Genomic DNA, 13,818 nt, shown 5'->3' on the forward strand with positions numbered 1-13,818 from the left:
CAAAACCAAAAGGCACATCCATGTCTTTATTGTTGAAGTAGTTATTATTATAGAGCAGTTTGGTAGCAAACATGCAATCTGGATGTAGAGCCCTTAAATACAAAGTGGACAAGGCTGTATAAATAATATAATGTGCACTGTAAGGCATGTAAAATATAGACTGTGTATATTTATATGTATAAAACATGCTTCTTGGTTAAAGGAGAGTACTCGGCACACACACACTCACACACACAAATAGTTACTCTCCATCTGCTATATAAGCCACATACACAACAATGTGCCCAAACTCAGAGTTTGGTTACTTTTAATACAAAAATATCAGGACAAACACTTTTAGAAAAACTTTCAATGGAATAGTGCTGCTCAGTATTTTGACTCATGGGATATGATTGCATACCTTCATTGTTTCTGCTTCTTGTTGGTAATTTCCCCTCATGTTCATTGCCAGGAATGACAAAAAGAAAAAAAGGTGGAGGCCTGTGGGTGACAGCAATTAAGTGCCTGAAAAGGCAAACGCATGCAGGTTCACTCAGAGTAGTTGGTGATGAAAGGGGCTTCAGTCAAGTATATTTGGATAGAAGTAATACAATGCCTGCGTGTCGTCTCTGGTAAAGCCCAGATGTACATTCAAACAACAAAAAGGAGCCGAGCTCGGATCAGAAAAGCGTTAACGGTGCACCCCTTGAATTCAGTAAACATTAACCCTCATAACTGACAGTGCAGGTTTGACAGATTATGGGACTGTGAGGATCTCATGCCTGGGCCTCCATCTAATGCCATTCAGAGCAGGACCCTGCTCCTGTGGTCACAACAACAAAGTGGTGATTCAGAGCGTGCCCAGGTCAGAAATCTGAATAAGAGGCACTCAAGGAATTATTTGCTCAAATCCTGGGAGGAATCTGACACTCCTCCTTCGCCTTGCAGACCTTTTCTAGAAGTCACAGCTGGTTTGATTAAGTACCTTATTCAAGTTTCTGTGACCCGTGTGGACGTGCGCCTGAAAGCAGAATCGTGGGAAGCGAGAAGCTACAATCAATAAAATAGTTTGAATAAGTACAGATACTGTAACTGGGATCAAGTTCAACAATCTTAGCTGTATTCAGCCAACAACATCTGAGTGTAGTGTTCCCCCATTAAACCCTTCATATTGTTCATTAAACACAAAAATGTTTTTATTTGGCCACAAGAATCCCCCGAGGCGGTGAGGAGAGTTTTCTGTCCTTCAGTCAGACAGTGTGTCCTGGTGAGAAGTGTTGAGGTAAGTGTGTCCCCTTGTTGCCAGCCGTGAGCGGGCTCATAAGAGCTCTCTTGTGTTCTGTGGGAGCTGAACGAGCCACTCCAGCTCCCAGAGACACTTCATTTCTCTATTCAAGAGCCCGGGAGAAGACTTTGGCTAATATGCTTCCAAGCCATCCAGCTCGGTGTAAAGATCACAGGTGTTCAGGTGAGTTTGATCGTCGTTACCCGCTGGAAATGCCCGGGAAAGAAGTTCAACTGAAAGAAATGTGAAAAACAGACTCTCACAGGCTGAAGCTCGGCAGGGAGGGATGTGGAGAAGTGACGTGTGAAGTTCAGTGTGCCGATCTGCAAACGGAGCTTTGTGAAGTCTTTGATTTAGGACACGCACCCCACCACCTCGACGATGAGCCGCACTCAAGTGAGGTTAACTGGAGGAAGAGAGGGAAACAGACGCAACATTAGTCTCAGCCACCTGTAGTGTGTTCAGAGGATATAAATAATACCAACTAAAGACCTGCACGAGTCACTTGAACTCACTTCACTCACAATGTTTCGGTCTTCAGACCTGAATTTCTTTGGACTGTACAGTATGTACACACTAGGGGTGGGACATATATTGAATATACTCCATGTATTGCAGTTTGTTCTATGTGGGATGTAGTAAATGACTATCGCCATCATCAAGTACAAATATTAACTTGTTATTTTTATTAAACGTCATTTTCTTAAGCCGTCAGCATGAGACTCGCTTTGGTGTTCTGCTTCTCTCACGAGCCCCCCCCCCCTCTGACAGCCTCTCCTGGGAGAGTGTGTGTGAGACATGTTTATATATCAGGAGGACAGCAGGGAAAAAGTGGAGAGCGACAGAAGTGAAGCGCCAAAGGAACTTTAGTACGTGTTGAGGTCGGCAACAGTAATGGAGGATGCCTCCACTTCAGAGAAGACGCTGAAACTTGCCCCCACTTTGTTTTGTGTATATACTATAAGTATTACGTAAGAGTGTATAAGAAGTGACTTCAAAATAAAAGGAACCTTCCAGTGAAAATAATGCGCAATTTCATCAAAGCAATTAAATAAGTCCGTAAGTCTGTCAATAAAGAAATGTGTGATGGGAATTTATTTTTCTGGCTTTGATCAAAGTTGACCTCAATACCCATGTTTTACATAAAAACATAAAATGAAGAGTAGCTCTTAATTTGTTTTTTTTAAGAAATCTGCCCGAGACATACTGTATACTGAGAGGGACATTTTATATGTTGCAAAATAAACATGTCACTGCTCTCAGGTGGACAAACTGTTACTAAATCACTGCAAACATATCTTTGTATACTGCAACTTATGAGCCGACACAAACAATATACATATACCAATACAATACCTAGAAATCTGCGATGAGGCAATATCACAGATACATCGGGCTCTAGTGTTAAAGGGAAAATGATATTATACCATTTTACATTTCCTAAAGTCATTTTATTGCAAACAATGATAACGTAACAGAGTTTTAAAAACACAAAAGGAGATCTCTTTTACGTGCACAAGACTGCGTGAGATGAAAGGTGATCATATAAATCTGACATTTGTCTAAAGTTCAGCTCCAAAATAAGATTTGAAAAACCATAAAAGTGAATAAATTTCATTAATAACAAAACACCCCAGTGGCAAGGAGATCTAAGCTATGAGGTAACCCCGACAACATGCACTGGGACCAACACGTGGACATATCCCTCCACCACCACCGCAAACTGACAACCAGGACGGTGTCTGAACATTTAGGTGCAAAAGACACGTTTTGGTTGTAAACACACACATACACACATTGAGTCATTTACAGGGAAGTGTCTCAGGCAAAGGTAAAGGGAGAAGTCGTCACTGTCCACCGTGGGAGTCGTCTCGCCTCACTGTGAAGCCATTTGACCTGCGAGGGCTGAGGTCAGAGGACATGAGGTCACGAGGAGTGAACATGTTTAGACAAGGACGCTAACAGGATGATGTGACTGGAGAACCTTGAGAAATCTTAAAGTTTAGTTTTCTGCACTTATGGCTCTCACGTTCACAGCAGCAGAGGCTCTTCACACACAGATTACTTTCAGCTTTATCCAGATTTGATTTGCTTCTCTCTTTTAATCAAAGCAAATTGAGACGCCCTGTGGAAACGATGTTCCACTGCCACTGAAATCAACGCACTGCACAGCACAGCACACACTGCACACAGCGTTACCATATTATGCGACCATCAGAAATGAATCGAGGAACAATCATCATCGATATCATCCAAAGCCCAGTGCCAGTCCTGAAGACCAAAGTCCTCCAATCTGAAAGGGGAGATTAGTTTTTGATGGCCAGTTAACAATCACTGCACATACAAACTGGTATCCAGAAATAAAGTCTGTACTTGTAGAGTGAAGGGTTGGCTTGCTGTTCTCATTGACTAAAGACACGGTGGCGTTGTATCAGATATCCTGAGACACAGACTGAGCAGAGGGGAGACTGGCTCATCTTGTATTCAGAGAACAAAGCTCCACAACTCACAGACAGGTTTTATATTCCTCTACCAGAACAGCTCCACTGCATGTAGCAGGCACACCATTAGCTTTCACACAAGGCCAGTATAGAAATATCAACATAGCTTTGTTAGATGTGGGGGCTCTGGATGCACTAGAGATGAGAACGATACCAGCGTTTATTTGTACAGAGTTATCCAGGAGCTGACCATGGCTAATTTTCAGGCCAAAAGATTCAGAAAATTCATGCAGAATACTTTAATATTCTTACTTGTTAGGGAGGAAAGCCTTTGAAACAGGCAGCTACATCGTGAGAACTAACTACGGAGTCCCCGCAGGGTCACTGTGGGAAGAAGTCACTCTGACCTACTTTTTGTGTTTCCACACAAAAACCTTTACAATCATTTTTGGGTTCCCTCGCAATAACTTTTATGTGACCCTGGATTAGGTTTTGCTTTCCTCGCAATATTGTTTTGTATGTTCTCTGATCACACAGTGTGTTGATTCAGTGCAGTTATAATACACTGCCAGTCGAGGGACACGTTGTGCAGATACCACAGAAAGGAGAGATGATGTGACACTTTTTTTTGCACAGCCTCCATGTTATAATACAGCTCAGCCTTTCTTTATGGATCAGAGGGAGAGAAACAGGGAACGCAAAAGAAACGTGATCTTCCAGAGGCTTCAGTACAGAAACTCAGGATGTACTAAAAAGCAGTAATACGTGAATAAGTACAGTCCTGCAGTACAGAAATAATGACAAATATAATGAGTACATTTGGGTATAGCGTATCAATGACACGATATTATTGCATTGATTCAGTTTTAAGGCGATGCGAGGGTCTAAGGACAGAGGGTGTCGTATCCTGTACAGTCTGTAAAACACACTGAGACAAATGTATAATTTGTGATATTGAGCTATATAAATAAATTTGATTTGAAGGCATTTAGAGCCACCAGATCCCTGATCCCTTACAGACAGTATGTGACGTTTATAGTTTGACCTCATGTACCATTCCACCTCTAGCCTGTCTGCAGATAGTCCATTTAGCATGCTTACTTTTTCAATAGTGTGTATTAAAACCCAAAACCTCTTATTTGCCTCACTGGAGAAACTAAACTAAAACTGAAATAAAAACTTAATTGAAAAATATTTTCCTAAACCAAAACTAAACAAAAACGACATCCTGTAATAAAAACTAAATTGAAACAATATTGCCTGGTTACAAAACTCATCAAAATGAACATACATTCATTTCAGTTTCAGTTATAATATATCACTACCGAATAAAGGAGACAGCAGGAATTTCTATCAACTACATCTACTAGAATTGCTTCACAATTCAACCCGTTTTCCACATGCAGTACAGTTGCAGTACAGCTGCAGTACAGCTGCAGTACAGTTGCAGTACAGTTGCAGTACAGCTGCAGTACAGCTGCAGTACAGCTGCAGTACAGCTGCAGTACAGCTGCAGTACAGTTGCAGTACAGTTGCAGTACAGTTGCAGTACAGTTGCAGTATAGCTGCAGTACAGTTGCAGTATAGTTGCAGTACAGCTGCAGTACAGTTGCAGTATAGCTGCAGTACAGTTGCAGTATAGTTGCAGTACAGTTGCAGTATAGCTGCAGTACAGTTGCAGTACAGTTGCAGTACAGTTGCAGTATAGCTGCAGTACAGTTGCAGTATAGCTGCAGCACAGTTGCAGTATAGCTGCAGCACAGTTGCAGTACAGCTGCAGTACAGTTGCAGTACAGTTGCAGTACAGTTGCAGTATAGCTGCAGTACAGTTGCAGTATAGTTGCAGTATAGTTGCAGTACAGTTGCAGTACAGTTGCAGTACAGTTGCAGTATAGTTGCAGTACAGTTGCAGTACAGTTGCAGTATAGCTGCAGTATAGTTGCAGTATAGTTGCAGTACAGTTGCAGTATAGTTGCAGTACAGTTGCAGTACAGTTGCAGTATAGTTGCAGTACAGTTGCAGTACAGTTGCAGTATAGCTGCAGTATAGTTGCAGTATAGCTGCAGTATAGTTGCAGTATAGTTGCAGTATAGCTGCAGTACAGTTGCAGTATAGCTGCAGTACAGTTGCAGTATAGTTGCAGTATAGTTGCAGTACAGTTGCAGTACAGTTGCAGTACAGTTGCAGTATAGTTGCAGTACAGTTGCAGTACAGCTGCAGTATAGCTGCAGTACAGCTGCAGTACAGTTGCAGTATAGCTGCAGTATAGTTGCAGTATAGTTGCAGTACAGTTGCAGTATAGCTGCAGTATAGTTGCAGTATAGTTGCAGTACAGTTGCAGTACAGTTGCAGTATAGCTGCAGTATAGTTGGAGTACAGTTGCAGTATAGCTGCAGTATAGTTGCAGTACAGTTGCAGTATAGCTGCAGTACAGTTGCAGTATAGTTGCAGTATAGTTGCAGTACAGTTGCAGTATAGCTGCAGTATAGTTGCAGTATAGTTGCAGTACAGTTGCAGTACAGTTGCAGTATAGCTGCAGTATAGTTGGAGTACAGTTGCAGTATAGCTGCAGTATAGTTGCAGTACAGTTGCAGTATAGCTGCAGTACAGTTGCAGTATAGTTGCAGTATAGCTGCAGTACAGTTGCAGTACAGCTGCAGTACAGCTGCAGTACAGTTGCAGTACAGTTGCAGTACAGCTGCAGTACAGTTGCAGTATAGCTGCAGTATAGTTGCAGTACAGCTGCAGTACAGTTGCAGTATAGCTGCAGTACAGTTGCAGTACAGCTGCAGTACAGCTGCAGTACAGTTGCAGTACAGTTGCAGTACAGCTGCAGTACAGTTGCAGTATAGCTGCAGTATAGTTGCAGTACAGCTGCAGTACAGTTGCAGTATAGTTGCAGTACAGTTGCAGTATAGTTGCAGTACAGTTGCAGTACAGTTGCAGTACAGCTGCAGTATAGCTGCAGTACAGTTGCAGTACAGTATAGCTGCAGTATAGTCTTGTAGAATTAAATAACAAGAACATGATTTAAATATTGTAGTAGACCAAATGCTATTTAACATTCAGCTCAGGTCTAATTTTTTCCGAGTGTGGTAGTGGAAGAGGACTCTAGTCGATTCACAAATCAAAATATTTATATATATTAATATATTATTATTCCTACACAGTTCATGTATTCTGTCCATAGCTTCATATTTCTGAGACATTATGCCTGCCCAAATTATAAATAAATAAAAAAACTAACTAAAACTAAACAACATTTGAATCAAAAAGTCAAAAGTAAGATATTTATTTTTGAAATGTACAATTCAAAACTATTATAATCTTGCTGGAGATATCCGAACACTTCATAGAAACTAGGAACACAACTAATCTTATACCAGTAAGACTTCTTTCCGTTTAAAAGCTAAAAGCGTTCAGACATGACTGTTGGGCTTCACTACCTGCTCTTGCTGGTGGGGATCTGTCGACTGGGTCTCCTCATGGACTGGCTGGGCTGGACCTTCATGGAAGCGCGTGGCGAGGAGCGTGCAAAGTGCTCTGGTGGTGGAGGCTTCTTGGGGATCTTCTTGACCAGTCGGCTCACCCACTTCTGCTGCTCCTCCTGGGTCAAGGCCAGCAGCAGCAGGTTCTTGGCTGAGGACACGTCGTAGTTCACTGGTGGGGGAGAGGAGGGCAACTTTCAGTTGTAGTCTTGAGCTATCTTTGTTAGCAACATTGCTATTGCACAATACATAATGTTCTGCCACTAGGGGTCTCTCAATCAAAACAAGACAGAGATTGGTGGTGTCGTAAAGTATGTGGGATCATGGGAGTTTTTGTCTGCACCACCATCGCAGTCATTGTCGTGTTTGCCTGGCAGACACGGGGCAGCTGCGAATCGCCAACGTTTAATCATCTTGTTTCTCTGATAAGCTAAGATCCACCCTTTCAGGAGGTATTTACAGAGAGCTGAATTATCTGCTCCTCCTCTACAAAACAAACAGACCCAGTGATTTAAACTGGTAAAAACACTGAATAAAGCAGTTTCACTTTAAAATTCAGCATTTCCCTGGTGGACACAGGATGGCTAAAGGCTAACATTTGCTCAGCTTGTTTCTCTGATGACTTAAGATCCTAACCTCCGATAAATAAAATCCTTCATCTGGTTAACATATATAGTTAGAATGATCAAGATCTAAAAAGGGTATTGTAAAAATGTGCCTTAAAACGTGATAAAAGTGAATTTATGAAAGCTTCTGGAAGACTGCTGATGTATGTACAAAGGGGGATGCGACGCAATTTCAAGTGACAAAATGAAAAAGTAGATTTCTCTAGGTTTGTAAATTGTTGGGTACAGAACTCAACAAAATATATATAACATAGATCTAGTTGCGAAAATCTTGCATATTATACCTTTAACCTGCAGCAATAAACCTATTAATTCATACATGACTCCCTAGGTGAAGCCTCCCACCTTTGCATGGAGCAATGATCTCCTCCTTCTTGTCCATGTGGTCTTTGTGGCACTTGATGTGGCAGCGCCGGCACTCCAGAGCAGGCGGCGGCTTGAACATGTTCCACAGCGGCTTGGTGCACGCCTCACAGTTTGCGGGGAAGTGGTAGAGCGTGGGGATGAACTCGTGGCCCTTGTGGCAGATGTAGCTGGACTTCTCTCCGATGGGCAGCGGATCCTCTGCCTCCTTTTTGCTCTCGCCTTCATTGGCATAAAGAATCTGGAAAGTTGATGAAGATAATGAGGACGTTTGTCCAAATTTGTGCATTTGACAGACAACAAACAAAAAAACATATATAGATCACAGACCTGGAATATCCTGGGAATCTCTTTGGCGTCAGCGCGGTACACGTCTGTTTGAGTGACGGGCCTCACATGGAAGAGTTTGCTGTGTAATGAAAAGGTAGTTATTATTTAAAAGTCCGATTTACCTCAATTCATCAACGAAAGTCTCTAACAGGAGATGTTTAAGTCTTACACGAGTCCTGGGCTGTGTGTTATACTCACTCTATATCGAGCACCATGTAGGGAATAGATTGCTCTTTGTCCTGCTCGTTGTTGTAGAAGAGAATCTTCTTGCTGCTCACTATAACATACTGCAGTAAGAGAGGACACAGTTTCAGGTTATGTTAAACCATGGAGACAGTTATACGTTATGGAAGCAGCTTCACTTCATATACCTTTTTCTCCCATCCAAACTTCTTGGTGTTGTTTCTCACTGGGAGAGAGAGCCAGCCCTCCAGCCTTGTTTCTGAGTGGGAGGAAGAGGTGTATGTGAGCACAATGATAATCTGTCAGTGTTACAAAAAAATACATTTACCAACCAAGTAAAATACAAGGTAGCTTTCATTTTAATTTCCCTGAAAGCTTTCCACGCTACAGAAGTGAAGCCAATATTGATTCACCTCCATGAGCTGTTTCTTTACACCGGTCCTGGTACAAGGTCTGTTTGTTTGTTTGTATAGCTTTATTTATTGGTTGACAGCATTTTCTGCAAATTATTTGTACAAGCAAATTCAATAAAACGACTAGATTTGTTGTTTAGAAGATAAATGAACCTTTTTCAGCCGCCAATATAAACAAATGCTTTCAGAATAATTGGTTTGTTTCCTTCAAAACAGAAACCCTCAAAGAACCTGCTTCTTAAAATGTTTTTTATATACTTTTATACACTATTATTATATACTTTAAGAAAGTATAACTACAATGAATCAGCAGGATTGAAGCAGAATATTTGGTTGGATTAAAAACATGTTGTGAATCTTGGAAATGATTACATACATCTTTTTTAAATAACTTTTGACGTTTTGGACTTTACACTCAACACTCTTATTGGAAATGTTTGGATCACACGAGTCCTATGCAGCCACCTCTGGAACCTAATTCTACACATAGTATAATATTAATAATAAGGTCTTTATCTGCAACTGTGCAGAAACACCGGCTTTAAAACACAATGAATAGACATGCAGCATTTGAATGTTGATTTAGAATTTGAATACAATGTGAATGAAGCTTTTAAAGTTAAACTATGCAGTAGAGCCCTACAAAGACTATGCAGTTGGATAAGAGTTACATGTACACCACCCAGTGGCAGAGCTCTCACCTGTGTATGCATCATCAGTATCGAAGTCTGGCCCGCTGCTGACGCTGGCAGAGTCCATTGATTGAACACTGAGCGTCTGCAGGAGGTTCCTCAGCTGCTCGATGTCGCTGTCCTTACTGTCCAGGGCCATCTGCAGCTCGATACGCATCTGGCTCTCATCAGACAGTTGCTGCAAGTAAAGAACAACAGAAGAAACGATAATGGAGAAAAGATGGCGCAGCACATGCTGCTCCAGCCTAAAGAAACTGTTGTTAAAATGACGTCTCACATTTGTGCAGCTGCCTGAAATGAATTTATTAAAGAGGACTGACTCCACATGAGACGTCAGAATACTGAGCTACTGACCGCCTGCATTTCGTTGATCTCCCTCTGGTATTTGATGATGCTGCTGTTGAGTTTTTCCTTCTCCGACCTCAGCTCCAACTGCAGCTTCCTGTTCTCTTTCTCCTTCCGCCGCATGTCTGTGTCGTTACCGCGGCGACTGCCTCCGCCACGAACCTCCTTCCTGTTCATGATCTCTGCCAGCTTATTGACGGCCTGTAGACGAGAACCACAGTTCATGCTTTAGCTTGTTTGAGTTGTCTAGTTGTAAGTGAGCTTCAGGATCTGTGCTTCCAGGGGAAATAACTCACTTCTCTAACATTTAGCGCTTTTAATTTGAAAATAAAAACGTCTCAAGCTGCGTCTCAGTGTATGTAAGTGACTAAAAATAAAGAAAATACATGCCTGAGTTTTCAGCGTCCTCTCCGACTGCAGCTGCTTCTCAAATGCCTGCTTCATCTGGCTGATCTGCTGCTCCCAATCCTTTGACTTCTCCGATTCTGGCAAAGAAAAGATAAATGTTATCCATGATAATATTTAGCTTTTAATAAAAATGTAAGTTTAATGTCTAAACATTGTAAGTACCTTCTATTGCCTCCCTCAGTTTGTTGTTCAGCTCTTCCTTCTCATTGGCTAGGTTGGCGACATCACTGGTCAGAGTCCTATTGGCTTCCTCCAGCTGCATGGGGGGTTTAAAGGGTTAGTTTGGATTCACTAAAGTCTCACAATAGCACAAACTAACTAACGCTCTAGACAGCAACAGACCAGCAACTTCTATGTTCTGCGAGGTAAAATTAGCATTTTTGTCAATGGAGTCTGGTGGCTTTAAAAGAAAGCATAGATACTGCGAGCTGTCTGACAGCATGGTACAGACATATTCAAAGATATAGCATACACTAAAACTCATAGATTTCTTTAGGTGGCTAAAATAAGTTTAGCTGCTTCCCTCCGACCACAGCAGTACATTGCTTAGCTTCTGTGCTGTACTCGTGTCCGTTTCTCTAAACTGGGGGCGTGCCGACCGTCATCTACTGCAGGTTATACACTGACTATAGAGAAGTACCTCATACAACACCAGCCAACCTATTTACTCTATTATACAGCTTGAGAATGCACATTATATTGTACATTATAAAGCTATCCTCTTTATCTAATGTGATAAACATTACATACCTTCACTTCATAAAACGTTCACTTCATCTAGATCTAGCATTTAACTGTGGGTGAATGCAACTCACCGAATTGATGGTGATGTCCTTCTCAGACAGCTCCTGACGATGGCGGGCCATCATCTCCTTCAGCTCCAGCTCCTTCATTATCTTCTCCTTCTCCAGGTCGGAGTACTGCTCCTCAGCGATGGAGCGCGCCAGCTGCTCGGAGTCAGCCTTTGTCAGTGTGATCTCCAGCTGAGCAGCCAATGAATCCCTTAAAGAAATAAAATAAAAAACTAATGAAGGGCTGAACAACTTAATTACAAACCCAGATTATAAACGTCTCATTCTGAGATGTAAATTAACTGACTGCTACTTCCTTATTTTGTCTTGGTTAAGTTGAATGCTGTTTAAAGTGGATTAAAAAGAAAATATATTATTTTTAAACTGTCAAACCACCTCTCTTCCTGTAGCTCCTGCAGAGACTGCTGCACATCTTTGTAGAGTTTGTTCCTCTCCTCACACTCCTCCTTTAGTTCACGGACCTGGGTCTTATACAGCGTCTGGAAGACACAGCACGCAGGTGAAATACACCTCACACCTCACAGTAAACACAGTGAGATGCAACTCTTTGCCTCCATGCACCTCATGAATTCAGCAGCCTCCTACTCTGCATGTCCACTGAGAGGACTGCAGAGGTCAAATAAAAGGCAAAAACCTTTCCTAAGTAATAATGAATATGCAGTATACAGTGTTTCTACGGAAGCCCTAAAGAGACAAGTCTGATCAGAATAGTTTTCTCTCCTGTGTTTATGACTTAAGAACAGGGGGAAACTGTTTTGCCAAGTTACATTTTGGACAGTTTTTATTTCTATCAGGATCAAGTGTTTGTTGCTTTAATACTCTTTTAAGAACTTAGAAAGATTATCTTGGCAAAACCTTATTTTCCACCTGTGCTTAAGTCATAGACACAGAAGAGAATAACGATTTACACCAGACTAACAGAATTGTTTTCCTCACTTGCCTCTCAGGGATTCTGTAGTACAAAATAAAAACTATGATAAAGGGGAAACATATCATTTGGGTTATATAAAGCATTGGAATATTCTTATACAAATAAATCATCAGCTATTCAATACACATAACAACATGCACTAGTGAAATAAAAGGACTGTTGTTCTGATGGCACATTACAGCCCACACACTCAGCAAGATGCAGAACCATAATGTGTTGTGCTTAGTCATTCGACATCCACGTTAGTAATTACAGAGCAGAACAAAGACTCACAGAGAAATACTGCTCAGCTTCTAACTGGTCCTGTAATTCCTTCATTTGCCCGTCTGTGTCCTGTCTTTCTCTGCAGTCAAATAAAAAATAAAAATCTATTACTCATCATCCTCTTTGTGTCAAAATATAAAGCCTCGAGTATGAAGGCTGGAAAAGGCTTAAAAGAGAAATGTAAACTGACTTGCGCAGCTCTTGGTTCTGTTTCTCCAGGCTGCGTTTAATGTCCAGCAGATGATTTGTTTCCTGTTTGAGTTGCTTCTCGGAGGTTCGCAGAGTATTGAGCTGCTGGTTCTGGGCCTTCAGGTCGTTTTGAGTCAGGTTACGCTTCTGGGTCTCCTGCTCGATCTTCAGCGTCAAGTTCTTCACCTGAGAGAAAAAACAAAATACAGAGTTTTTATTATTAACATGTCTACTTCCTGTTTTTGTTTTAACTGAAGCACATATATTCCTCTACAGCTGACATGTGACACATTGTTACATAAACTGCAAGACTCGTTTCTGTAGGTGGCATTTAATATATACACACACACACACACACACACACACACACACACACACACACACACACACCTCCTCAGTCAGTCGGTCCTTGTGTCTGCGCAGCTCGTCTAGTTTCTGCAGAGCCTGTTTGTAGTCGCAGTCCATCATGCTGCTGTGCTTCTCCAGATCCAGTATTCGGTTCTCCAGACGAAGTTTGGCCGCTCGCTCCTCCGCCAGCTTCTGCTCCATCTCTGGATGTGTTTAATACATTTTCCACATGTTAAAGTCATGTTAAAGGGTGACTTGGATATTTTTCATTCTGGACCTGAAACGGGCTACAATTGAATCGCTCGGGGAAATTCGGCACCGTTGATGTATGTCTACTAAAGTGCAAAACTGAGATTGGCATTATAAGTGTCTGAGACCTACAGAGAAATAAAACATGTTTCTTTACGCTCACTTGATCCGGTTTGTTTGTTATTGTGTCGAACCAAGTCTCGCTCAAGGAGGAGTCTCGTTCTGAAATCTGGCGTCACATCCACATTGTTGAAACCAGCTTAACATTCAGCCATGACAGTGAAAATCTTTCAGAGCAGGAACAGGAAGCTACTCTTTCTGTTCTCCAACATCACTGGCACTCCTCTCTCCAACTCTCACTCACGTTGTGTTCCGGCAACAAGTCACATGACACGATAACAAACGGAGCGGATCAAGCGAAAGGTAAAGAGAGGTTTTATTTCCCTGTAGGGTCCTTTCCATAATGTTGTCA

The 13,818-nt window shown here is 41.7% G+C and overlaps 1 protein-coding gene across 6 annotated transcripts in view; it reads right to left on the reverse strand.

The window, feature by feature from the left end:
- Positions 1-8: 8 nt before the first annotated feature.
- The window catches only part of rock2a (rho-associated, coiled-coil containing protein kinase 2a), a 43,166-nt gene continuing 29,356 nt past the window's right edge, over positions 9-13,818 (reverse strand). The window contains exons 18-34 of one of the 6 annotated variants that reach the window (XR_003834356.1): positions 13,140-13,300; positions 12,751-12,935; positions 12,570-12,639; positions 11,741-11,844; positions 11,369-11,555; positions 10,716-10,809; positions 10,536-10,630; positions 10,155-10,346; positions 9,810-9,978; positions 8,884-8,954; positions 8,711-8,799; positions 8,513-8,591; positions 8,165-8,423; positions 7,152-7,365; positions 3,075-3,169; positions 2,621-2,662; positions 9-1,670 (exon numbers count right to left, since the gene is read on the reverse strand). Coding sequence is in view for 3 of the 6 variants with exons in the window: in XM_029460215.1 (XP_029316075.1) it covers positions 3,479-3,557; positions 7,152-7,365; positions 8,165-8,423; positions 8,513-8,591; positions 8,711-8,799; positions 8,884-8,954; positions 9,810-9,978; positions 10,155-10,346; positions 10,536-10,630; positions 10,716-10,809; positions 11,369-11,555; positions 11,741-11,844; positions 12,570-12,639; positions 12,751-12,935; positions 13,140-13,300 (2,048 nt within the window). In the remaining 3 variants the exon portion in view is untranslated. Of the gene's footprint in view, positions 1,671-2,620; positions 2,663-3,060; positions 3,170-3,478; positions 3,558-7,151; positions 7,366-8,164; positions 8,424-8,512; positions 8,592-8,710; positions 8,800-8,883; positions 8,955-9,809; positions 9,979-10,154; positions 10,347-10,535; positions 10,631-10,715; positions 10,810-11,368; positions 11,556-11,740; positions 11,845-12,569; positions 12,640-12,750; positions 12,936-13,139; positions 13,301-13,818 lie in introns of those variants that run through there. The other 5 variants (XR_003834354.1, XR_003834355.1, XM_029460213.1 and 2 more) reach the window with 5 other exon arrangements.

The sequence above is a fragment of the Cottoperca gobio genome, chromosome 22, assembly GCF_900634415.1.
Source record: "Cottoperca gobio chromosome 22, fCotGob3.1, whole genome shotgun sequence".
Classification (NCBI taxonomy): Eukaryota; Metazoa; Chordata; class Actinopteri; order Perciformes; family Bovichtidae; genus Cottoperca; species Cottoperca gobio.